The sequence below is a fragment of the Vespa velutina genome, chromosome 24, assembly GCF_912470025.1.
Source record: "Vespa velutina chromosome 24, iVesVel2.1, whole genome shotgun sequence".
Classification (NCBI taxonomy): Eukaryota; Metazoa; Arthropoda; class Insecta; order Hymenoptera; family Vespidae; genus Vespa; species Vespa velutina.
The window spans coordinates 1,643,395-1,667,985 of record NC_062211.1 but is presented as its reverse complement, the minus strand read 5'-3'; the positions used below and the strand labels follow the sequence as shown (position 1 = coordinate 1,667,985).

The window sequence follows — 24,591 nt, the reverse complement described above, 5'->3', positions numbered from 1 at the left end:
TGTAAATTTTTAATTAAACGTCATATCATTAACATTCATGTTCTCGTTTATAATATTTAAATTAATAGAATAAAGCTTGATGCGTGGATTGAAATTATTATTTCGAAAGGAAAAAAGGAAGGTAAAAGAAAAAAAAAAAGAAAAAAAAAAAGAAGAAAGATATTTATTTAATAAAAAAAAATTTTTTTTAATTAACTTAATGAAGGCGCATTAGATCGTAAATATTAAAATTCGAACAAAATCGTAACTACGTACTCTACTTGTAATAACTACATATTCACGATTATTATTATTGTTGCTATATAATACGTCAGATACATACACGTGTGTGTGTGTGTGTATATATATATATATGTATGTATGTGTATCCTAAGGGAGTAGATATATTAATAATAAACTAGTAACTTGGAGGTAAGGAATCAATGTAATTACTTACACGTTCGACCCACTGAAAGCAACATCGTCGTTTCGTGAGCCACCCTTCATGCATTATTCATAAGACAGGATACACCCTAAATTTAAAGGCTTCCCAAAGGATGTAACCATCAGTAATTTCACTGTAAAACAACCACAGTCTCTCTGCTTCACCTTCAAATTAATTCTAAAATTAGATCGGATGACTGGGAGAAATATTTTACTCTCTTGTTATATATATATATATATATATATATATATATATATATATATATATATTTATTTATTTATAACTTTAATTATTGAAAAATATTTCATATATCAATTTAAATATTTGTGTATTTATTTCAAGAGAAATATATAATAATAATAATAACAATAATAATAATAATAATAATAATAATAATAATAATAATAATAATAATAATAATAATAATAATAATAATAATAATGCATACATAATATAATAAATATATAATATTATATTATATTGAAGAAAATGATTAATTAATTTTAATATGTAATTATGTAATATGAAAAAGAAAAGAAAAGAAAAGAAAAGAAAAGAAAAAAAAAAAGAAATTTAATCATCGTTGTATTTTACTATGTAATACTAAGATCAATTTGTTCAGATTAGTGTAAATATTTTTAGATGTTTTAAATTGAATGTAGAAATGGAAAAAGAGAAGGGAATTGGTCCGTGACGATTCTTACAGTCGAGTTCACTTCATGAATAACGTGGCAAAGCCCATTAGAATATTATCTACATAGAATAACAAATAAGGAAAGAAAGAGAGAGAGAAAGAGAGAGAAAGAGAAAGAGAGAAAGATAGTTGTAACTTATTATTATTATTATTATTATTTTCTTTGTCTTGATTCTGGAACGAAAGAAGAATAGAGAGATGGGTCAAAAGTTCTCAGGTACATATTTAAAAAATCAATTATCATTTTCGAGATTTTTCAGGCTAATCTTTTTTTCTTTTCTTTGATAATAAAATCAAAAGAGAGTTTAACGTGAAAAGTGTCTCGAGAAGAAGTAATTGATTTTTTTCTTTCTTTTTTTTTTATTTTTTTTTTTTTTTTTTTTTTTAATCATCTAGAAATTTTTTTTTCATCCTATATATGATATATCTTCGCCCGCGTGCTTGCTCTGTTAACATTTGCGAGTTTATTACAAAAAAATTCAATATAATATATTTTACAGATATAGTGGTTGGTCAAAACATCACTTGATGCGTTGAGGATGCAACGTGATCTTTGCAACGGTGGGCTTGCATGCGCCGTTGTGTGGGTGTCATCGACCTGCCTTCTTTTTCTTCTTTCATTGTCATCCTCGGTTGGAGCTGGTACGTCATTACTTCTTCTCTATTATTACATTTATTATTTATTAATTCATTTTCTTTATTTCTTTACTTTTTTACTTGATCGACCGATTCATCCAATTCCATGGTATAATTTCATCGTTATATAAAAACCCATTGAAATAATAGTCCCATTAGCAAACAATAAAATTATTCCTTGCGTACTACCATCTGGCAGAGGATCGAGAAGTTGATTAGGGTGGATGGGGAGGATGCAAACGCGTTTAGAGAAAAAGAAAAAAAAAAAGAAAAAAGAAAAAAGAAGAAGAAGAAGAAGAAAAAAAAAAAAGGAAAGTACGCGCTCTCGAAACGGACGTGCATCTGCATATAATGCGATGTGGTAAACGTGATCGGATTTCGAAACTATTCTTAAACGATTCTCTCGTCCTTGCGACAACGCAAGAAACGTTTATGAAACATTTCGATAGGATCGTCGATATTATAATTCGATCTTAGTTAAATGAAAAAAATTCGATCGATTTTTTTCTCTTTTCTTTCTTTTTTTTCTTTTCTTTTTTCTTTTCTTTTCTTTTTCAATCAATTACGGTCGGATTCGGATAATAATTATTTTATTGATTGTTCGATATTTATTATTGACTTTATATTGACATTTTACTAACAAATATTTATATATTTATACGTATAAGATTATTACGAATAATTTAATATAGATAATTAATTTACCAATTAAATTCTCATTATTAATTAAAATCTTTTGGCCTAATAAATTTAGAAATATCTTTTATATTAATATTTAACTATCTATTAATAAAATCGAAGATGTCATAAATACAAGATTATAAAATAATTATTGGCATTTTAAATTTATTTAAATTTTATAAAATCAATAAATATTATAATTTATTTATTATTAAATTAATATATATATATATATATATATATATATATATAATTTAATTATTTATTATTTCTGAAAGAAGTTGTCTTAATTTCGTATGATTAAATAAAGATCTTAAAAGAAGGATAAAAAAAAGGATCAAAAAAGAAAGAAAGAAAGAAAGAAAAAGAAATCTAAGATAGATACATCAGAATAAATAATGTTAAGCATTTAAATAAGATAAAAGGTGGCTTTTTTTTAATCTCATCTCGGTTTCTTCCTTTTTTTAATCTTTTTAAACTATAGAAGTCGTTCTTCTATAGTCGTTCATCTTGGGCATTTCTTTTTTCGTTGTTTGAACAATGAATACACTTCCAAACTTTTCTTAACCGGTCCTTCTCCTCTTCTTCTTTTACTTAAGCATTCATGGAATCACCGGGGAATCCGATGGGGAAACTTTTTGCATTTTTAAATCTTCCCGAACATGCACTTCTATGGAACATGCAGTTCTATGAACATGCACAGATTCTATGAACATGCTAGCTTTGGAAGTAATCATTTTCTACGGTCGATCGACAATGATCAATAATCATTCGTTCGCGCGATCATGTCGTTGGAATGGCTGCTGATACGTTGCCAAGTACTCTATCGTTTATTTCACCGCAGGACGTCAAGTTTTTTTTTGTTTTATTTTTTTTTTAGAAATATATTACTCAGTAGTTCACCCGAATGACGCTATAATTTCGTTCGATTTTATTCCATCCTAATGGAAGAAAAAAATGAATAAAGATTACACGCTGTTTGTATTTTTTTTTTTTCTCTCCGAACAAAAACAGTCGTACATTTCAATCTTTTAAATGGATATCATAAAGTGAGTTATAATGCGCTTGAATGTGGTCTATATAAAAAGCACGTCTATAATACGGTTTTATCCAGTAATTTTGGAATTTTCAATTATTATTATCATCATCTTTTTTTGTTTATCTTCTTCTTTCTTTCCTTTTTTTTTTTCTTTTTTTTTTTTTGCGGTCTAACTGAATTATCGACGAGATAATCTTATACCGCATTTGAATGATTTAGTATCTACAAAACGTTTTTAACTCCAGCTAACCAGCAACAAGCCGGTTCTCTCAGCCCGACAATTTCTGCTATGCCGTTTTACTCATCCCACAAAGAATGTGGACCCGCGTTTCTTTTAAAAATCTTTCCCATGTTTTTATATCTGTTCTCATTTCCAACGAAAATATTAAAACGAAAAAACAAAAAAGATTAGAAGACCTTTGAACTCGACTAATCTCATACTTTCTAGACTTATATATATATATATATCTTTATGCCATCATATATCGACGCTTTCTTTTGATAAATATTTTAAAATATATATATATAAATTTAAAATGTAATATCTTTTTAAAAATAAAATTAAATCGAATGAGAACGATTTAATAAAAAGAGTTATTTATTATGCGAAACTCTTCCACGTATATCACGCTTTTTGCTTTTCGTTATTAATCACTTTCGTTAGAAAGCTAGTTATCGTGTTCCCATCGATCGAAATATCTCTCCATTTTCTTTTCATATACTGTCTATATTTGATCATGTACTTAATTCGTTTAAATTTCTACGCTCATAAGAATTTTCAGTATTATCTAAATCAGACATATATATATATATATATATATGTATATATATCAGCGTTTTTATTGATGGAAGTATCCAGGAAACGTGTTTGGTAGCATGCTTAGGTAAGTGTGGCAGTAGGGTGCGAGAAACCGTTAGGATTGACTCTATTTATTTGTATTATTATTATCACCGTGTTACGCACGCGCGATTCTATGTATGTATATATATATATATATATATATATGTGTGTGTGTGTGTGTGTGTGTGTGTATGACACATAAAGATGAACGAAGGAACGTGTTTGCTCATCGATATCTTTTTACTAATATGCGATATTAATAAGCGCACAGAAAAAAAGAAAAGAGAGAGAGAGAGAGAGAAGAAAAAAAGAAATATTTTACCAACGTGATATAAAATATTTTTTACAGAGTCATCTCTAAAAGCCACAACAGGTCGATGTCCATCCTTCGAAGAGCAAAACATTTGTCCATCGAGGTCACCATCCTGTAAGATAGATTCCGAATGTCAATTATTCGAAGAACGTTGCTGCAAAACAGCCTGCGGATTGAGATGCGTCGGTAGCGAACTATCAGGATGCGAACAATTGGCTTTGGCAACCGTTAAGAGATTCCGTGCTCTTGACAGTTGGACCGTGATATCGCAATATATACCAAAATGTAATAACAAAACAGGAGATTTTGAGAGGGTGCAGTGTGATCCTGAGAAAAAACGTTGTTGGTGCGTCGACGAGAAGATTGGTAGTGAAATTCCTGGAACGATAGGATCTAACATCGATGATATTGATTGCAATAATCCTAAACCATGTCCAGCACATTCTTGTCGAATGTTTTGCCCGCTTGGATTCGAAGTAATTTTTCTATTCTTTTTTTTTTTTATTATTATTATTATTATTCTTGCAAACTTTAACTTATCACATTTTGCTCTTCTAATCAAAAAATACAAAAGTATCCTTTTGGTTAAATTTAAATTTAATTAATCTAATTTATTTAATCGTAATTTGTAGATCGATACGAACAATGGGTGTCCCAAGTGTGAATGCAGAGATCCATGTCGTGGTATAACTTGTCCAAGTCCGGGTCAGATATGTGAATTAATCGATGTACCCTGTGCACGTCCTCCGTGTCCACCGGTGCCAAGCTGTCGTAAAGCTAAATCCCTCTTCAACGTATGCCCGGCAGGTGAACCATTGCAAATCACAGATTCTTTGAGACCATTCCTATGCGGTAATACAGCAGGAAAACCAAGTTGTCCGCCGATGTATAGATGTTTGGTAGATCCGAAACAGGAATATGGGGTTTGTTGTCCCTCAAATTTCAATTTAACGAGAGCCGGTACTTGCCCAAACGAGGAACCAACGATTTGTGGTAGAACGTGCCAACACGATTTGGAATGTCCACCGCCACAGAAATGTTGTCAAAGTGAACACTGCGGTGGTAGTTGTTTTATACCCGAAAATCTTAGCGTATGTCGGCATGATCGTATGCTGGCAGAAATGTTAAGTATTTCGGAAAAACAGGGCCGAGGTTACATACCGCAATGTACGGAAGGTAAAGAAAATCAAAAAAATCTGTTCTCATTATATTATTAAGTACGTACATATAACTTAAGTTTTTGTGAATTAATGATTAAAAACGAATGATTTTTTAGAAGGAGAATTTCAAACTAAACAATGTTCGAGAAACGGTCTGGTATGTTGGTGTGTCGATGATGATGGTCGAAAGATATCTGGTTCAATGGGACCAGCTGATAAAGTAAATTGTACATCGATTGCCAAAGCAAGATCTTTATCGACATCTTGCATTCAACAACAGTGCGCCCAAGTTTGTCAATATGGATTTAAAACTGATTCTTCCGGTTGTTCTACATGCGAATGCGATAATCCTTGCGAGGGGTATGTAAGAGTAAATGAAATTCATAATGCGTTAAATTGAAGCACATCTTTTTTCTCCGATTTGTCTTACATCATTTTACTTCTCTCATTCAGTTTTCCATGTCCACCCGAAGAAGAGTGTGTGCTCAAACAGGAAACGAATTGTCCTGATTTTCTTTGTCCTACCAAGCCAGAATGTAAAGCAAAAAGAACTTATAAAAGCCCTTGCATTTTCGGTACACCTCTGAGCGACGAGGAAGGTAATGCAATCACGTGTTCTAACAATCAGACCTGTCCATATAATTACGCGTGTACAATGGTACCGGAAGCTGGACAATCGATCTGTTGTGCTATACCATCGACCACAGTAAAAAAATTATCAAGTAAGTTTTCAAAAAATATGATCGTTTAATGATTTTTATTGACGATACGAATATCAATTAATTTTAGTGTGTGAATATCTGCGAGATTTCGGTGAACGAATGGAAGGTACGAGAGAAGGTATGTCCTTGGCTGTTCCACCACCGCAATGCGAGGAAAATGGTACTTACAAGCCTTTGCAATGTAATAACGGTACCTGTGCTTGCGTGAATCAGTACGGAGTTATTCTGCGCGGTGACGTCAGTCCCGAGACCGATTGCAAAAGTCTTAAAAATCCTTGGCAAGTTTGTACCCCGATATCGTGCGATTTGGTTTGTCCTTATGGTTACGACATAGATACGAATGGTTGCGAGCAATGTAATTGTCACGATCCTTGTAAAGATGTGTCTTGTGGCCTACGAGAAGTTTGCACAATGGTGGACGTAAATTGTGGCACAGGAGAATATTGTCCACCCGTTCCTGCGTGTCTGACAACGAAACCCGGACAATGTCCCTATTTGGTACCAAGTTCGTCGAGCTGTGAATTACAATGTAGTAACGATCAAGAGTGTTCGAATTCGGATAAATGTTGTTCAACAGGTTGTGGTACGCAATGCGTAGCACCTGTCATGGCCACTGCTTGTCAACATGCACAGGCTGTAGCCAAGCACGCTGCTAGAGAGTCTGGTGAACCAGCAAGAAGAATTTATATACCTAGATGTGACGTCAATGGGGCATTCGAGGCAGTCCAATGTCACAACGGTATGTGTTGGTGCGTCGACGTGGAAGGAAGAGAAGCTGCAGGTACACGCGTTCTCGAAGGTATCGTACCAAGATGTAACAAGCCTCAAAGATGTCCAGAAATCGATTGTAAGCTCGATTGTCGATCGGAAGGTTTTGAATTGGATCTAGATAGTGGTTGTCCTATGTGTTCATGTAGAGATCCATGTAAAAGAGTAACTTGTCGCGGTGAGAATGAAGCTTGTAGAATGGTCGAGGTGGCTTGTAGTGTACCACCTTGTCCACCAGTACCAGTTTGTTTACCGAAGAAGGATAATCCATGTCCAAATGGAACGCCTCTTCTAGATCAAAATAGATTACCTGCTACTTGTGGTCCTCACGGTCATCAATGTCCATCTACACACAAGTGCGAGTTGTCGCCGTTAGATGAATATGCTGTTTGTTGTCCGAAACCACGTGAGGTTTGTTTTGAACCATTACGTACAGTACCGTGTAATACGACGACTATGTACAATGAAACAGATAGATGGTACTTCGATCCAGAGAAAAACGAATGTAGAATAAAAACCGAATGTACGCATGGCCATAATGATTTCTCAAGTCGTTTGATATGCGACACCGTTTGTCCTGTCTTGTCTCAGTGCGAAAGACTCCGAGAGAAAAATTTGAAAACATCACAAAGATTAAAACAATCGACATTTCTACCTAGATGCAATCAAGATACTGGCATGTGGGAATCTGTTCAATGTTTGGAACACGTTGGTGTTTGTTGGTGTGTTAATAGAAAAGGACAACCCATGAAAGGATCGCTTATCAGAGGACTCGAACCAAAATGTAACTTTAGACAAGCTAGACGTGGCGGTAGAGGTCCTACGAATCAAGAAATAGATTACAAGATTCAGGCCTTCATGGAAGGTACTTTGTTGGAATTATTAGAGGCTGATGAGAAACAAATGAAAAAGATCATCGTTACTAGATGCCAAGCAATGAGAGACAGAGGTCATGTATCGGCTATATGCGATCGTCAAGGTAAATTTGAACCTACTCAGTGTGCTGGTGATACATGCTGGTGCGTCGACGAGGCTGGCAATCAACTGGTTGGTTCAGAACCATTTTTAAAAGGAACTAACATATGTTGTAAGTTAATAATATAGATCGTATATAATAACCGGTTCACATATACGTATGTACAATGCAACAATGTTATTTTCCAAATGATAGATCATAAACTTTTATTATGGTATTTCAGTACCAACTCCAATTGAGGCCGTAGAAGTCATATTACGTTTTCCAGGAAGATTTTTAATAACCGACAAGGTACGCTTTAAAGGGGAAGCAAAAAAATTTTTGTACGAATTAGGTGCAAGGATAAAGGACGATATTGAAGTAGATCTCGAACGTGATTCGGCCTTTCTGAAATTTGATATTATCGGTACGAATAAGGTCGACATAGCTTTTCATTTGGAAGAATTGACAAGGATGCAGAAACTATTAATCCTTGGGTCATTGGCCGATGAAACGACGTCACGATTCACACATAAATCTATGCCAGTCGCTGTTGAAAACAGGATCGTTGCGTTAGAGCAACGGGAGATTCTAACGGAAGTTGAAGCACCCGTTTATCAAACGGCCACTTTGGTTTTAGCTGCAGCCAGCGCCTTTGTTATCAGCAGCTTGATAATCCTCTTAATGTTGTATCGAAAAAAGGTATTATCATTTGTAATTAGAACTAAATATATGCTATAAATTATATTGAAATAATTATAAAGATATTAGAGATATTAATTTATACAGGGTGGCGTTCAAAAGTTTATAGATAATTTTAAAAATCGATCACTTTTTTTTTCTTTTTTTTTCTTTTTTTTCAAGACACTTTTTAATTTGGCCACAGTAAAGGCTAAGTAATTTTCTTATAATCTGAAGGGGGGAAAAAAAGAAAGGGAAAAAAGCTTGAAAAGTTAAAGAAAAAAAAAAGAGTGATTGATTTTTAAGATTATCTCAGAACATTTAAATGACCCACCATATACATATATATATATATGTATGTGTGTTGTGTAATGATATATGTTTATATAAAAAAGAAAAATCTTAATGAGAATCTTAATGATATGATTGATACAGATGAAGATGAAGGATCCAAGAAAAACTTTGCCGATGGATCAACATTTCCTTGCTTATAATCAACAACCGGTTTATGTAATATCCGGCCTGGAAAAAGATGAGAAGGATGTAGGACAACTACAAGAAAATGTTAATCCTTCTGAAACAACTGATAATAATGCATGAATGATAACATTGAGAAAATATGATTATATATATATATATATATTTAAAATATGATTATATATATATATATATATATTTAAAATATGATTATATATATATATATATATATAATCGTTTTTCGATCATTCATGCCCCGAAATAGGATTTAAATATCATCATTCACATTAATGAGGTCATAACTGTGTTCCCTCGTTTCATCATAATTCATAAAATATTTATTCAATATACATATGTAATAAATAACAAAATAGCGATTTGTAAAATCGCCGATCGACCAAATTCTGAAAGGGAATTCATTGATAAAAGAATGTTTGTATTATTGGGTTATATGGGTAAAAATATGATAATTTTAAAAATCGATTATTTTCTCGAAATATTTTTTCTTTTTTTTTTTTTTTGTCTTATAATCAGGCTTTTGGTTTTCATCAAAGTTGGATGTTATAATTTTTTTACGAACCCGAAAAAAAAGAAAGAAAGAAAAAAAAGGAATACAAAGAGAAAAAAGAATTAGCCTGTTACGAAAAGGAGTGATTGATTTTGTTGAAAAATCATTTAGAAATTTTGTGAGCCCATCTTGTTTTTCTTCTTTTTTTTTTTTTTTTTTCGTTTTTTTTTTCCCCTTTACAAACATTTCAAAAGTAAAAAAATACATATCACGATGAATTTGATCGATCGTTCGATACGAAAAGAAAATCTCGATTTTCTTTTCGTCTCTATCATTTTCCTTTCAATGTGATCAATGAAAAGATGTTGATATCATAATGATTGTTCGACGACATCGTTACATTGATACGCTAATGTAAATATTAGATCCATACTTCTACTTCCCCTCCCCCCTACTCCCTTCTCCCTTCGATTATTTATATAAAATCAATAAAGAACGCGATTTACTTACTTTCCTTTTTCATTTCTATTTTTTCTTTTTCTTTTTTTTTTTTTTTTTTTCAACACGTAACTTTTATCATTCCACAATCTCTTCGTTCATTTTTTTAATTCACACATTACAAATTCAAGTATCATCGAATAATAATAATACCTTAAAAGAATTTAACTTTCGTTCTTTAGTTTCATTTTTAAATATTTCGAATATCTATCCTTTATTAAAATCATTATATCAAAATGATTTATCTTTGCACTTTTTTTTTCATTCATACTATCAACAAATATGAAGTTATTTTTCTTAAAGAAAAGAAAAAAAAAAAAAAAAACGAACAACTATCCAAATTCATTTTGATGTTTTTTATTATGTCAACGGGCACTTGCAACGAGGCAACCATTATTGAAAATCTTTCGATCCTCGACATATTCAGATTGATTTTTACGAGATATAATTAACAGGTTATGTATTCAAAATATATTAACATAGAAAAAAAAAAAAGGAACAAGAAAAAAGAAACAAGAAATCGCACGACGAATCATCGTAATGATATTAATTAGAAAAAAAAAACCGATTCACGATAAATAAATCATTGTTAAATTATTAATTACGAATTAATAATCCTTCCTCTCTCTCTCTCTCTCTCTCTCTCTTTCTCTCTCATAGGCATAGAGGATATGAAAATGGCGCTTAAATTTTTCAATCTGAATGTCGATGTTCCTTTTTTCTTCTTTTTTTTTTTGTTACGAATAAATCGATTCATGCCTAATCGAAAAGAATCGATGAATAAAAAGAAATCGATATAGTGTTTCTCAAGAGTGTTTCTCTTTTTTCTGGGCAAAAAAGTTAAAGAAGCCGAGGGATTTACAACTCTATTATGGTGCTCGCTTGAAAATGGAAGAAAAAGGGTGGGGATGATATAAGAAAAGAGCAAGGAACTTGACAGAACGAAAGATAGGCTTGCATTAGATTAACAGAGAAAGGGGATGAGAGAGAAAGAGAGAGAAAGAGAGAGGAGTGAGTGAGTGAGTGAGAAAGAAATTAAGAGTGGGGATGGGAGAAGAAGAAAGAGTGGGAGTGGGAGTGAGAGTGGGAGAGAAAAAGAGTGGGGGAAAAAGAGAAAGAGGGAGATGGAGAGAGAGAGAGAGAGTAAAACGAGACAAATAGCGATATATAAAATAAACGAGAAAGAGAGAAAAAGAAGATCCGTGTACGAAGTGCGTAAATCTATACGTCATTACTCTCATCTTTATCGTGCGAATTAGTGCATCGGTATTTACGTCTCTGGTAAGTTATTAATAATCTCTCTTTCTATGAAAATATATGTGTATGTGTGTGTGTGTGTTACTACGTTTTGCTTCTTTTCCTTATTTATTTACTTTTCTTATCTTTTTTTTTTTTTTTTGTTTTTGTTCAATATTATTCATAATTCGCGGAATTGTCGTCAATTGTAAGAAGACGATCGCGCGCGCGCTCTCTTCGAGTTATTTATTATCCTATTTTTGAGAAATCGTTCAATATTATAACCTTGAGCGTTTCAATAATAAATTGTTATTTTTTTTTTTTTTTTTGTCTTCCTTTAGTTAAGTTTCGTAATGAATAAAGCAACAGTTTTCGTTTGATCGACGAAGCGTACGCACATACGACTCGTAGTTTTTTATTCGTTACTTGTTCTTCTTTAGTTTTCTTTCTTCTATTTTTTCTTTTCTTTTTTTTTAATCTTTTATTAAGATAAATTTATAACGAGTTCATTGACGTATAATATTATTTCTTGAATGATGTTTACGGGTACATTAAAGATCGAAATATGCGAAGCCATAGGACTTAGAATGAACGAAAAACAACAAGATTCTTCTCAAGAGGAATCTATATTAAATTGTTACGTACAAATTGACATCAACGAGAATCATCTTGATCGTTCCTCGACCAAATACAATACCCTAGATCCCGTTTGGAATGAAATCTATACGCACGAAGTTCAGAATGCTGTTGTACTTAGATTAATTCTTTTTCACGAAGTTGATTTACCTTATGATTATTTCGTTGCCAATTGTAGTATTCCGTTCGAGGAACTCATTGGAGGAGAGCTCGACAAAACTACTGATCTTTGGGTTTGTTGTTTGACACAAATTTTTATGGATTTTTTTTTTTTTTTTTTTTTTTTTTTTTATCTAATGCTTTCGTTTGCCACATATCGACAGGATATTAACATTGATAGACAAACAGGATATTGTTATCGTTATATTTAATTTTATTTATATATCTAACTTGCAATGTAACAATCATTGAAGTTTTATTCAATGACATGAAATATTTTTTTTTTTTTTTTTTTTTTTTTAGGTCGATCTCAAACCTCAGGGTAAATTGCGTGTGAAGATAGATTTGATACGTAACAACGATACAGGTATTAAAAATAATATTTCTTTTATCAATTATAAATAAAATATATTATGAATATTTTTCAGATCATTGTCGTGATAAGATCGTTAATGAATCTCTTGTTAATGGTAAAAGTAATAAAAATATTAATTCCGTAAAAGAGTCTGAAAGAGGATCTAAAGATTTTCAAGGATTTAATCATCAAAGAGGTACTATGAGTCATAGAATTCATCAAGTCTATGGTCATAAATTTATGGCCGCATTTTTAAAACAACCATCATTCTGCTCACATTGCCACGAATTCATATGGTTTGTATGGAACTTTTTTAATGGCATAATTATTCAACGCTAAAGATAATTATATAATATAATATTTATTATTAATTATATGGGTAATAATTTCTTTAGATAAATAGCAAATCATTTTCATATGTAAATCTTGCTTGATAGGAGAATATAACACATCTTTTTAACTAAAGAATGTCTCTTGGATTTCATTGACATATGCCAAGGATATGGGATTTTTCTTTTTGCGTTTGATTTTGATGATAAAAAAAAAAAAAAAAAAGAAAAAAAAAAAGAAAAAAGAAAATGACATTTTAGATAGCATGCTTGAATGTTTTCATTTATTTAAGAAATTGTTTAATCTTATTGATCTTGGCATTGTCAAAAGTTTTAATTGTAAATGGTTGCATGTTTTGAGTTGCCCAAGCGAACATTCCATATATGAGTTCGAATTCTTTTAAAGACTATTGAATTTTATTCTTAAATAAATTTAAATTGATAAATGAAAATAGATTCCGCTTGAAAAACGCCAGTCACCACTTTGTTCTATATTAATAATTTCTTTTTCTTTCTTTCTTTCTTTTTGTTTTTTTTTCTTTCCACGTTTTTTTTTTTTTTTTATACATTTTTTAAGAACCTATATATGGATGTCTAATTATGGTATATCATTCAAGGAGGAATACATGTGTGTCTTAAAAGAGAATATTTGGGGGATAATGTGATGTGTTTTGTCTATTATGTTTCAGGGGTTTTGGCAAGCAGGGCTATCAGTGTCAAGGTGAGAAAGACACATACACATTATTGACAAATTATAATTATGTACTCTTGCTTGTTGAATCTGTTTATAATGAATCCTCATTTATTATTCAGATAATTATTAAGATTATTATTATATTATTAGGATACAACGTTAATCATTTTTACAATGGCATTAAATCATTTTGGATGATGGGCAATTTTTGCAATTTATAAAAATTCAATTCAGTTTGAATTTTACAATGATTTTTTGTAAATTCAATTTTGGCCATTGGTATTTATATGCTTTCTTTGATTTACAAATTGAATACTCAAGTGCTTATAAACCAGCATCATATTCAATAGGAAAACTTATTTGCTTTAATTTGATAAAGTGCCAAGCTTGATAACTCTTTTCACTGTATGATTTTATTATTACATGCTTAAGTCAGCTTTGGTTATGCTATTTGTAGAAAAAAAAAATATTATTATTATTATTATTATTTTTTAAGGTATAGATATCATTATTATTGTTATCGTTTTAGTTTGCTCTTGCGTAGTTCACAAACGATGTCATAATTTGGTTATTGCAAAATGTTCTGGAATGGTAGATGAGGTATGTTATTTAATAAATATTCTTGCTTTTTTTGCACATAATCATTTTATTTGCTTATTAATAAGGAAAAAATTTCTTTATTATAATATATAAATGTAACAAATAAATTTCAACATTCTATTAAATTAATTAGATCATTTGTATTACATATCAATTTGTTTTAAAGTTCTTTTAATTTGGATTTTCTTTTTTTTTTTTTTTTTTTTTTCTTTTTCATGATCAATTATTTAGGACAGAGAGGCTGGAATTCAATCACATCAAAATGAAATAGATGTGCCGCATCAGTTCTTTGTTCATACTTATAAAAGATGTACATTTTGCGATCATTGTGGTTCTCTTTTATATGGATTATATAGACAAGGCGTACAATGTAAAGGTAAATTTTTAACAAATATTTTCTTAATACGATCTTTTCTTTTATTGTAAAAAGTGACAATTAATTATTCTAATCTTTTTCTTAGCTTGTAACATTAATATTCATAAAAGATGTCATAAAAATGTGGCCCGCAATTGCGGTATAAATGCGAAGGAGGAGGTGGCATAATTTTAAGCAAAATGTTCGTTTTTTTTTTTTTTTTTTTTTTTTTTTTTTTTTTTTTAAAAGCAGAACAAATTTCAAGAACAAGGATCAAGACTAATCCAATTTTAGAAATGGCACATAATAATATCCTCTTAATATTATATCTCCAAAGAGAAGAAAGTATGATTTATAATTACAATAAATATACGCAGGTAGATTTTACATGCACATATATAATGATATAATATATGGATTTTAGAGATTTTAATCTAATATATATATATATATATAAAAGGTACGTCAAAAGTTACTTAAGCGATTATCGAAAGTAAATTATTATTTATAGAAATTTTTTTTTCGCAAAATAATAATCGATTTTTATAATCGCTTATGAAAACTTTTGACCCATCCTATATATTTTATAAATGTTTTAATCGATACTAATATATATATATTTGATGATTTTTTTTGAACGAGAATGATTCAATAAAATTGTAACATTGTGTGTGTGTGTACACAAATGTAAAAAATTTAGATCTATAGAATACCTTCGATTGTTCATACAAATTAATAAAGATCGCGATTTATTTTAGTTTCTTATTTTTTAACTTTACTTTTGTTAATAATAATTCGTATCTTTTCCTTCCTTACTCTCTCAATCTCTCACTCTCTCTTTCAGCCACAGAGGTTATAAAAATGTCTCCTTTGAAATTTTTACTGCGATGAAGATTTTTCTAATCTATTTAAATCGCTTGAATAGAATTGATTATCGTAAATAATTCGTATCTTAGTTTTAAATACTTTTTCAATTGCAAAAGGGGATAGAAATAATATAAAAAAAATTATAATACAATACGAATCGATACAATACAAACAAAAGTAATGATGATACGAATAAAATTACGAGAAGATTTTTTACAAATTTCATTTATATTTAAAATCTGAATTATTATCATGATCCAATGATTACAAAAATTAATCAATTTGTATATACAATAAGTAACGTTATATATATTGACAACGCCAATCGTACCAACCAATTTTTCGTTCCAGGGATGCCAACGTATTGATCAGGTAACTAACTTTTCGCGACAGTATGACCAATATCGTAGTAATATAAAAAAAAAAAAAAAACAAAAATAATAAAGAAAAGAAAAGAAGATGCGTTTTAAAACCATAAATTTTTACTTTTCAATTTTACAATACGTTCGAATAACGAAATGATTTTTCTTGAAATAAATGAAAAAGCAAAGAAGAAAAAAATCAATTAACACTCAATTCTCGAGTCAATATATTCAAATCGATTAAAAATATCGACAATCGTGACTCGTGCATAAAGATCGATCTTCGAGAGATCGATTTAGAAATCGGCATTCTCTTCTTTTTTCTCTCTCTCTCTCTTTCTCTCTCTCCCTCTCTCTCTATCTGTCTTTCTCTCTCTTCTTAATTGCGAAACGTACGATGGAGAAACGAAAGAGCGAGGAGATAGATTGTGGACCAATCGTGAGATTCGAATCTGTGTAGTGAGTTCGAGATAATAAAGGAGGAGTGAAAATACGAAGGAAAAAAAAAAACTGTCGTTGTAATAAAAAAAAAAAAAAAAAAAGAAGAAGAAGAAAAAACAAAAAAAAAAGAAAGAAAGAAAAAAAGAGTAATGCGTGAATGACTTACACCGAAGGATTTTCTTTCGTCGATTTTATTATTACAACGAGGGTTACAATTGTCCTGAACGTGAATAGTGTAAAGAGAAACAGAGACAGAGAAAGAGAGAGAGAGAGACAGGGACAGAGAGTGAGTGAAAGAGAGAGAGAGAGAGAGAGAAAGAAAGATAGAAGTGAGAATTGTGACTAACGTTTCGACTAATAGTAAGAGGAAACATTAAATCGCGAAGGAAGAAGAATTTTAATGGCACTCAGTATATCGAACGGACAAGAAGAATCATTATTACGATCGCTTATTATAATTCATTCAATTGATATTGTCCGATCGTTAATTTTATTAATCCATAATAATTCTGTTATACTTGAGGAAAAGAAGTTGGTAATCGGAGTACCGACAAAGACAAGGACGACGACGACGACGACGACGAGAACGACGACGACGACGACGACGACGACGACGACGACGACGACGACGACGACGACGAGAAGGAAGAAGACGAAGAGAAGGAGGACAACGCCGACAACGTCAACGTCAAGCTCAACGTTAACGTCAACGTCAACATTAATGTCAACGTCAACGTCAACGTCAACCACCCTCTCGACACCGTTTCTGTTATGTGCGAGAGCGAAGGAAGCCGAGCGTTTATAACTCTAGTACGGTGCTCGTGGCGGTGACAAAGAGAAAGGGAGAAGGAGGAGGTGATAGAAGAAGGAAAGAGAAGGAGGAACTTGACAGAGCGAAGGATAGGCTTATATTAGAGAGAGAAAGAGAGAGTGAGAGAAAGAGAGAGAGAGAGGGTCATAGTAAGACGAGAAAAAGAGTGAGATATAAAATAGACGAGAGAAAGAGAGAGAGAGAGAGAGAGAGAGAGAGGGCGCGCGCAAGAGTGAGACGGACAGACGGATAGAGCAAACGAGAAAATAAGAGAGAAAAAGAAAGAGATAGATAGAGAGAGAGAGAGAGAGAGAGAGAGAGAGAGAGAGAGAGAAAAGGTTCGAGGACGAAGGCACGCATTTTAAACGATATTATCTCTCTTCCACGGCAGATCATTTTAACCGTGTGAACAAGTACATCGGATATTTACATCTCTAGTGTGCTGTTAATAATCTCCATCTCTCTTCTCTCTACGAAAAGAGAGAGAGAGAGAGAGAGAGAGAGAAATATAAAGAGAGAGTGAGAGAGTGAGATAGATATATATAATATATATATATATATACACACACACACACACGCATATACATACGTTGGCTTTCCTTCTTTCTCTTCCTTATTCGTTCGAGATTCTTCGACATTCGGGGATATATCGTCGCGATTATACGTCGAGAAGAACGCGCGCTCCACGAGAGAGAGAGAGAGAGAGAGAGATAGAGATTTGTCGCGTCGATTATCCTACGTTCGAGAGGTCGGTGATATTATAACCTTGATTCGTCGCGAGCGTCGTCGCGTAAGAAGACCAACGTAAGAATTAATTTTGTTTCGTTCTCTCTCTCTCTCTCTCTCTCTCTCTCTCTCTCTCTCTCTCTTCGTTTAAGTCTCTCGATCGAAGGTAGGAGAGAGGGAGAGGGTTGGTGATAATTTATAAACTTGACAGTTCTCTCTCTCTCTCTCTCTCTCTCTTTCTCTCCCTCCCTCTCTCTCTCTCTCTCTCTGTCCTATTATTTGATATATATATATATATATACATATATACATATATATATATATACGGACGAAGAGATTTTTCGCGCGAGACTCCTCTTTTTCTATCTCTCCTCTCCCCCACCTCCACCTCCACCCCTTTTATTATTATTATTATTATTATTATTATTATTATTATTATTATTATTATTATTATTATTATTATTATTGTTATTGTTGTTGTCATTATTAATTTTGTTTCTTTCTTATTTTCATCGAGGACGATCTCTCTATTTACGCGGTTCTTCTTTAAAAACGTATAATAATTTCTTCGCGATGTTTACGGGTACGATGAAGATCGAAATATGCGAAGCTGTCGGATTAAGAGCTACCGACAAACAGAGAAAATTTTGGCAGGACGAACCTATATTAGATCCTTACGTACAACTTGACGTTGACGAGAATCATCTTGATCGTTCCTCGACAAAAGCTAAAACCTCCGATCCCGTTTGGAACGAATCGTTCACGCACAAGGTTCAGAATGCTGTCATGCTTGGATTAACAGTCTTCCACGATGCGGCCTTACCGCCTGATTATTTCGTTGCCAATTGCAGCATCCCATTCGAGGAGCTTGTTAGCAGAAACGACAAGACAGCCGATTTTTGGGTATGTATTTATAATATTTTTCAATAAATCTATATACGTATTTATTGTTGTTATATATTTTTTTGTTTTGTTTTGTTTTTGTTTTTTGATTCGTTCGTTATAGGTCTTTTTCTTTTTTTCCCTTCTCTCTTCTTTTATTTTTTTTTTTTTTTTTTTATCATTGCACAACTCACTTTATTTATCATTTCATCATAAGAACGTTAACACCGGATATATAAAAAAAAATATATCCAATGTTTTGAAACATTTAATTTGCTATATGGCAAATATTATTTTTTTTTTCTTTTTTTTCTTTTTTTCTTTTTTTTTTTTTTTTTTACATACATCAAAGATAATAATTAATGTTTACATTTGATTCCATGAATTTTCATATATATAGTTTTAGATTTTTATCAATGTCAGAGTATAAAATTTGTCAAGAGTATGTTAAATTTGTTTTAAAGGTTGACCTGGAACCACAAGGAAAATTGCGCGTGAGGATAGATTTAAAATGGAACGATTCAGGTATATTATGACGACAATTGATATTTCTATTTATCTACATACAGATAAAATATATCATGGATATATTTTACAGATCATCAAACGAGTTGTCGGAGTGGGGTGGATGGAGAATCTATCGGTATTGGTAGAAGTATCGGAAGTATTAGCTCAGGGAAAGAACCTAGGAGAGAATTTAAAGAATGGCAAGGATTCAATCGTCGGAGAGGTGCTATGAGGCGCCGTGTTCATCAAGTGAATGGTCACAAATTTATGGCTACATTTTTAAGGCAACCAACATTCTGCTCTCACTGCCGCGAGTTTATATGGTATGTATGTGTTTAACGGCATGAGGGTCAAGTGCTTATTAGTTTAATATATATATATATATATGTGTTTATATATGTATATATATATATATATATTTATATTTATATTTATATTTATAATTGATTGCTAAAATCAAAATTTACATGGGTACTACATTCACTTGTAAATTGACATGTCTGGTATATCTGGAATATTATAAATATGGTATATTAATTATATAAATATCTGAAAAATTTTCTCTTCGGTCATTCATTGAAATATAGTTTTACAAAGAAATTTTTAATAATACAAAATGCAAACTGTCTTTAACTTTATCATCTCTCTCTCTCTCTCTCTCTCTCTCTCTCTCTCTCTTTCTCTCTCTCTCTCTCTCTCTCTCTCTCTCTCTCTCTCTCTCTCTCTCTCTCTCTCTCTCTCTCTCTCTCTCTCTCTCTCTCTGTCTCTCTTTTGTGCTTTATGATTTATTAATATTATAAAGTAAGAGAATGACCGAAGAGACAAAAAATGTGCCTTAATTTGTTTCAGCAAATAGAATTTTGCTTGCTTGGTTTGGTGTGCTTCTTTTGAAAAGATGAAGTAATTTAATTATCAGTTCAGATACCAATAGTAAAGTGAAAATTTTGATTAATTAAATATAAAAGTCTAATCGACTTTTGACACACCAAATCTGCATGGTACAATGATATATAATAATCTTGCAACTACAGGATCTGCATGACTGGGATGTTGGTTTTCCTTTAAATTTGATTTTGGTAATACCAAGAAAGGAAAATAGTGACTTTTAGATAGCATGCTTGAACGTTTCCCTTATAATAAAAATTATTTAGTCGTATCGATCTTGGCATTGTCAAAATCATATCAGGGGATTAGATAAAACTTTGCGTTTATTTTGGGTTTTATCGTATTTATAAATAGAAGATTTGCATGTAAGAAATTTTACAAGCACACATATTCATGTGTTGCTATAAATTTTATTCAAGATTATTGAGGTGTTGGAGCACTCATGTATCAATGCTGTTCGGCCAAAAAGAAAATAAGATTTTATTCCAATAAATGAAAATAGATTCCATGCGTAAAGCACCAACCACTTTGTTTTATTAATAACTTTTTTTCTTTTCTTTTTATTTCCTTTTTTTTTTTTTTTTTTTTTTTTTTTTTTTTTTTTTTTCCTCACATTATTTATACATTTCTTAAGAGTCTACAATAGATGTCTAACTATGGTATATGGTCCAAGGAGGAATACGTATGTGTTTTAAAAGGGAATATGAGGAGACAATGTGACGTGTTTTGTCTGTTGTATTTCAGGGGCTTGGGCAAGCAGGGCTATCAGTGTCAAGGTGAGAAAGACACATACACGTTATTAACAGATTATAATTGCGTACTCGCTTGCTGAACCTGTGTATGATGAACGTGTTATTATTAGGAATGTATACATGTTATTAGTTTTCACAATGACATGAAATCATTTAGGGTGAACGGCAATTATTGCACTTAATAAAATCAAATTTTGACACTTTGAATTTTCTAATGATTCTTTCTTTTTTTTTTTTTTTTTTTCTTTTTTTCATAAATTCAGTCTTTTTGATCATGGTATTTATGTGCTTTTTTTCTTCTTCTTTTTTTTTTTTTTTTTTTTTTTTTTTTTTTGATTTGCACTTGCAAATTGAACTTCAGTACTGATAATCCATCACCATTCGACAGGATATATTATTCGCTTTGATTTAACATGGTGCCAAGCTTGGAAACTCTCTTCACTGCATGATTTTATTTTAAATGTCAATTGAATAAACTAATGCAAGGTTTGAATATCTTGCTATGCAAGGGATTATTTGCTCCTATGTGACACCTCTCTGAAATTATTATCTAATTCTATTATTATTATTATTGTTATTATTATTATTATTATTATTATTATTATTATTATTATTATTATTATTATTATTATTATTATTATTATTATTGCAACAGGTTGAATTATATTTTATTTTTGCTTTTAATATGATTTTAAACAATTAGGATGCACTTATAAACATGCATGCAACCAGCTTTGGTCATGCCATTTGGTGTTATTTTTTTCCTTGAGAAAATAATAGTGTACGTAATATAGACGTGTATTATTGTAATTGTTTCAGTTTGCACTTGCGTAGTTCACAAGCGATGTCATAAATTGGTGATAACAAAATGTCCTGGAATGAGAGATGAGGTAAGATATTTCATAAATAATCGAAGCTTTCTTTGTATATTTATTTTTTATTTGTTTATTTGTTAAAAAAAGAAAGAAAAGAAATTATTTCTTTTCAATATCGAACGTGTTAAACAAATTTGCAGCATTTTATTAAATTAATCTTTATATAATTTTTTATTTATATTATATGCATCAATCTGTTTTCATGATGTTATAAGTTATATTTTGTTTTGTTTTCTTTTTCTTTTTTTTTTTTTTTTTTTATTTTCCCCATTCCTGTTCTCAATTATTTAGGGTAAGGGAACTGGATTGCAGTCTCATCAAGATACAGAAAGTCCACGCTTCAGCATAGATGTACCACATCGGTTCTTTGTCCGTACATATAAAAGGTTTACATTTTGCGATCATTGCGGTTCTTTATTATACGGATTATATAGGCAAGGTTTACAATGCGAAGGTAAATTTAATAATTATTTTCTTAGATCAATCTGTCCTTTTTATTATAAGAAATAATAGGAATAATTTATTTATATTTTTTTTTTCAGCTTGTAATATTAATGTTCATAAAAGATGCCACAAGAATGTGGCGAACAATTGTGGTACAAACACAAAGGCGATGGCAGAAATTTTAAGCGAAATGAATATTTCTCCAGATAAACAAATCAAAACGCCAAGGATTAATTTTACGACTTGTCAATCTAGCCAAACACCATCTACTGTTGCTGTAACCGAAACATTAACAACAGAAGCATCACAGGCAACAGTACAAAGACAATTGGAGGAAAGTGAAATAGGAATTAAACAGAATGCAGTGTCTGTTAATGAAAATGAAGTGAGAAAGTTTGGTCTGGAAGATTTTAATTTTATCAAAGTACTTGGAAAGGGTAGCTTTGGTAAAGTTATGTTGGTTGAACGAAAAAGTAATCCCGATGAAGTATATGCTGTAAAAATATTAAAGAAGGATGTTATTATACAAGATGATGATGTTGATTGTACGATGACGGAAAAACGTATACTGACATTAGCGGCAAAACATCCATTTTTGACAGCTATTCATAGTTGTTTCCAAACGAACGATCGTCTCTTCTTTGTAATGGAATATGTAAACGGAGGTACGTTATAATAAAAATCTCAATTGAAAAATATTCTCATGTTATAATTGTATATATACGAACAAAATGTTATATCTATTTATAGGCGATTTGATGTTTCATATTCAAAAAGCACGTAAATTTGATGAGGCAAGGGCACGTTTTTATGCGGCCGAGGTAACGCTAGCGTTACAATTTCTACACAAACATCACGTCATATATCGTGATCTTAAACTCGATAATATTCTTCTCGATCAAGAGGGCCATTGTAAACTCGCAGATTTTGGTATGTGCAAGGAAGGAATCGTCGAAGGTAAAACTACGACTTCAACATTTTGTGGTACACCCGATTACATTGCACCAGAGATTTTGCAAGAATTAGAATACGGTGCCAGTGTCGATTGGTGGGCACTTGGTGTATTAATGTATGAGATGATGGCAGGCCAACCTCCTTTTGAAGCAGATAACGAAGATGATTTATTTGAGTCTATTTTACGTGATGACGTGCTATATCCAATTTGGATATCGAAAGAAGCAGTTTCGATATTAAAAGGATTCATGACCAAGAATCCAGCTAAACGATTAGGTTGCGTGGCTGCTAATGGCGGTGAAGCTGCTATAAAAGTTCATCCATTTTTCCAACACATGGATTGGGAAGCTTTAGAAGGTCGTAGAGTTAAACCACCAATTAAACCAAAAGTTGTAAGTTAACAAATGCAAATTTAATTAGTTTTTATGTTTATATGAGTCTGTGATTATGAATAGTACAAACAAAATCATTTGAGATATTGAATGATCTGTGCACATACACACACACACACACACACATATATATATATATATATATATATATATATATATATATATGTGTGTGTGTGTCTCTCTCTTATGTGCCAATTAAAAACAAATTTTTTAATATTTATTTATTAATATTAAGTAACGTTCCTGCGTTGTTTTTTTTCTTTCTTTGTTTTTTTCTTTTAATATTATAGAAAAAAAAAAATAATTTTTAAATAATTCAAACTCAAATGTGTAACAAACTCAAATGTGTATAAACACATTTTTAAAAGGAACGATATATATATATATATATATATATATATATATATATATATATCACCGTCTTATATAAAAATCCAATATATTTGTGTGTATGTGTGTGTGTATGTAATAAAACTCATTATTAAATTTATTTTATCTATTTGAGAAAAATTATTTTGAAATTTTTTAGCAGAGTAAAAAGGACGCATTAAACTTCGATGCCGAATTCACGAGGGAGGATCCAGAATTGACACCAGAAAATCCAGAAGTTGTTAGTTACATTAATCAAGAAGAATTCCAAGGTTTCTCTTTCGTTAATAAGGACTTTAATCCGGCAAGATTTGGGACACAATAAGAGTTGGGAATTAATCGAAAAAAAATAAATACAAGAATGCTTTTGTCGTAAGGTTTTTTCTTACATTAATTAGTTTGAACGTCGGAGAATATAGACGTAACAAAACTTTACGTTTAAGAATTCCTATACGATTGAGCATTCTTCTGAGCAGGCCAATCAGTATTTTCCTTTATGATTTATCTTCTTAAAAAGATAAATCACCTTTTTGTGGGTTAACATAAGATCAAAAAAATTATTC

The 24,591-nt window shown here is 31.2% G+C and overlaps 3 protein-coding genes across 10 annotated transcripts in view; all 3 read left to right on the top strand.

Annotated features, from left to right (window-relative positions):
• The window catches only part of LOC124957113 (uncharacterized protein ZC84.1), a 16,406-nt gene extending 5,997 nt beyond the window's left edge, over positions 1-10,409 (top strand). For 3 of the 5 annotated variants that reach the window (XR_007103455.1, XR_007103456.1, XR_007103454.1), the window contains 9 exons: positions 1,619-1,760; positions 4,665-5,104; positions 5,261-5,804; positions 5,905-6,148; positions 6,242-6,510; positions 6,578-8,365; positions 8,478-8,935; positions 9,350-9,570; positions 9,606-10,409. Coding sequence is in view for 1 of the 5 variants with exons in the window: in XM_047513817.1 (XP_047369773.1) it covers positions 1,658-1,760; positions 4,665-5,104; positions 5,261-5,804; positions 5,905-6,148; positions 6,242-6,510; positions 6,578-8,365; positions 8,478-8,935; positions 9,350-9,514 (4,011 nt within the window). In the remaining 4 variants the exon portion in view is untranslated. Of the gene's footprint in view, positions 1-980; positions 1,336-1,618; positions 1,761-4,664; positions 5,105-5,260; positions 5,805-5,904; positions 6,149-6,241; positions 6,511-6,577; positions 8,366-8,477; positions 8,936-9,349 lie in introns of those variants that run through there. The other 2 variants (XR_007103457.1, XM_047513817.1) reach the window with 2 other exon arrangements.
• A 1,413-nt stretch (positions 10,410-11,822) lies between these two features.
• LOC124957116 (protein kinase C-like) lies at positions 11,823-15,009 on the top strand. Of its 2 annotated transcripts, XM_047513825.1 has the most exons (7): positions 11,836-12,502; positions 12,732-12,795; positions 12,857-13,079; positions 13,802-13,833; positions 14,336-14,406; positions 14,638-14,782; positions 14,868-15,009. In XM_047513825.1, the coding sequence occupies exons 1-7, from the start codon at positions 12,167-12,169 to the stop codon at positions 14,948-14,950; spliced, it is 954 nt and encodes a 317-aa protein (XP_047369781.1). In that variant the 5' UTR covers positions 11,836-12,166; the 3' UTR covers positions 14,951-15,009. The 2 variants fall into 2 exon arrangements, with proteins under 2 accessions (XP_047369782.1, XP_047369781.1); XM_047513826.1 differs by lacking the exon at positions 14,336-14,406 and having other exon boundaries at positions 11,823-12,502; positions 12,857-12,979.
• A 2,714-nt stretch (positions 15,010-17,723) lies between these two features.
• On the top strand, positions 17,724-24,363 carry LOC124957114 (protein kinase C). Of its 3 annotated transcripts, XM_047513819.1 has the most exons (10): positions 17,724-18,046; positions 18,486-18,871; positions 19,315-19,375; positions 19,449-19,680; positions 20,987-21,018; positions 21,814-21,884; positions 22,161-22,323; positions 22,412-22,978; positions 23,064-23,659; positions 24,189-24,363. In XM_047513819.1, the coding sequence occupies exons 2-10, from the start codon at positions 18,542-18,544 to the stop codon at positions 24,351-24,353; spliced, it is 2,217 nt and encodes a 738-aa protein (XP_047369775.1). In that variant the 5' UTR covers positions 17,724-18,046; positions 18,486-18,541; the 3' UTR covers positions 24,354-24,363. The 3 variants fall into 3 exon arrangements, with proteins under 3 accessions (XP_047369775.1, XP_047369776.1, XP_047369774.1); XM_047513820.1 differs by lacking the exon at positions 17,724-18,046 and having other exon boundaries at positions 18,405-18,871; positions 24,192-24,363; XM_047513818.1 differs by lacking the exon at positions 17,724-18,046 and having other exon boundaries at positions 18,407-18,871.
• The last annotated feature ends 228 nt before the right edge of the window (positions 24,364-24,591 follow it).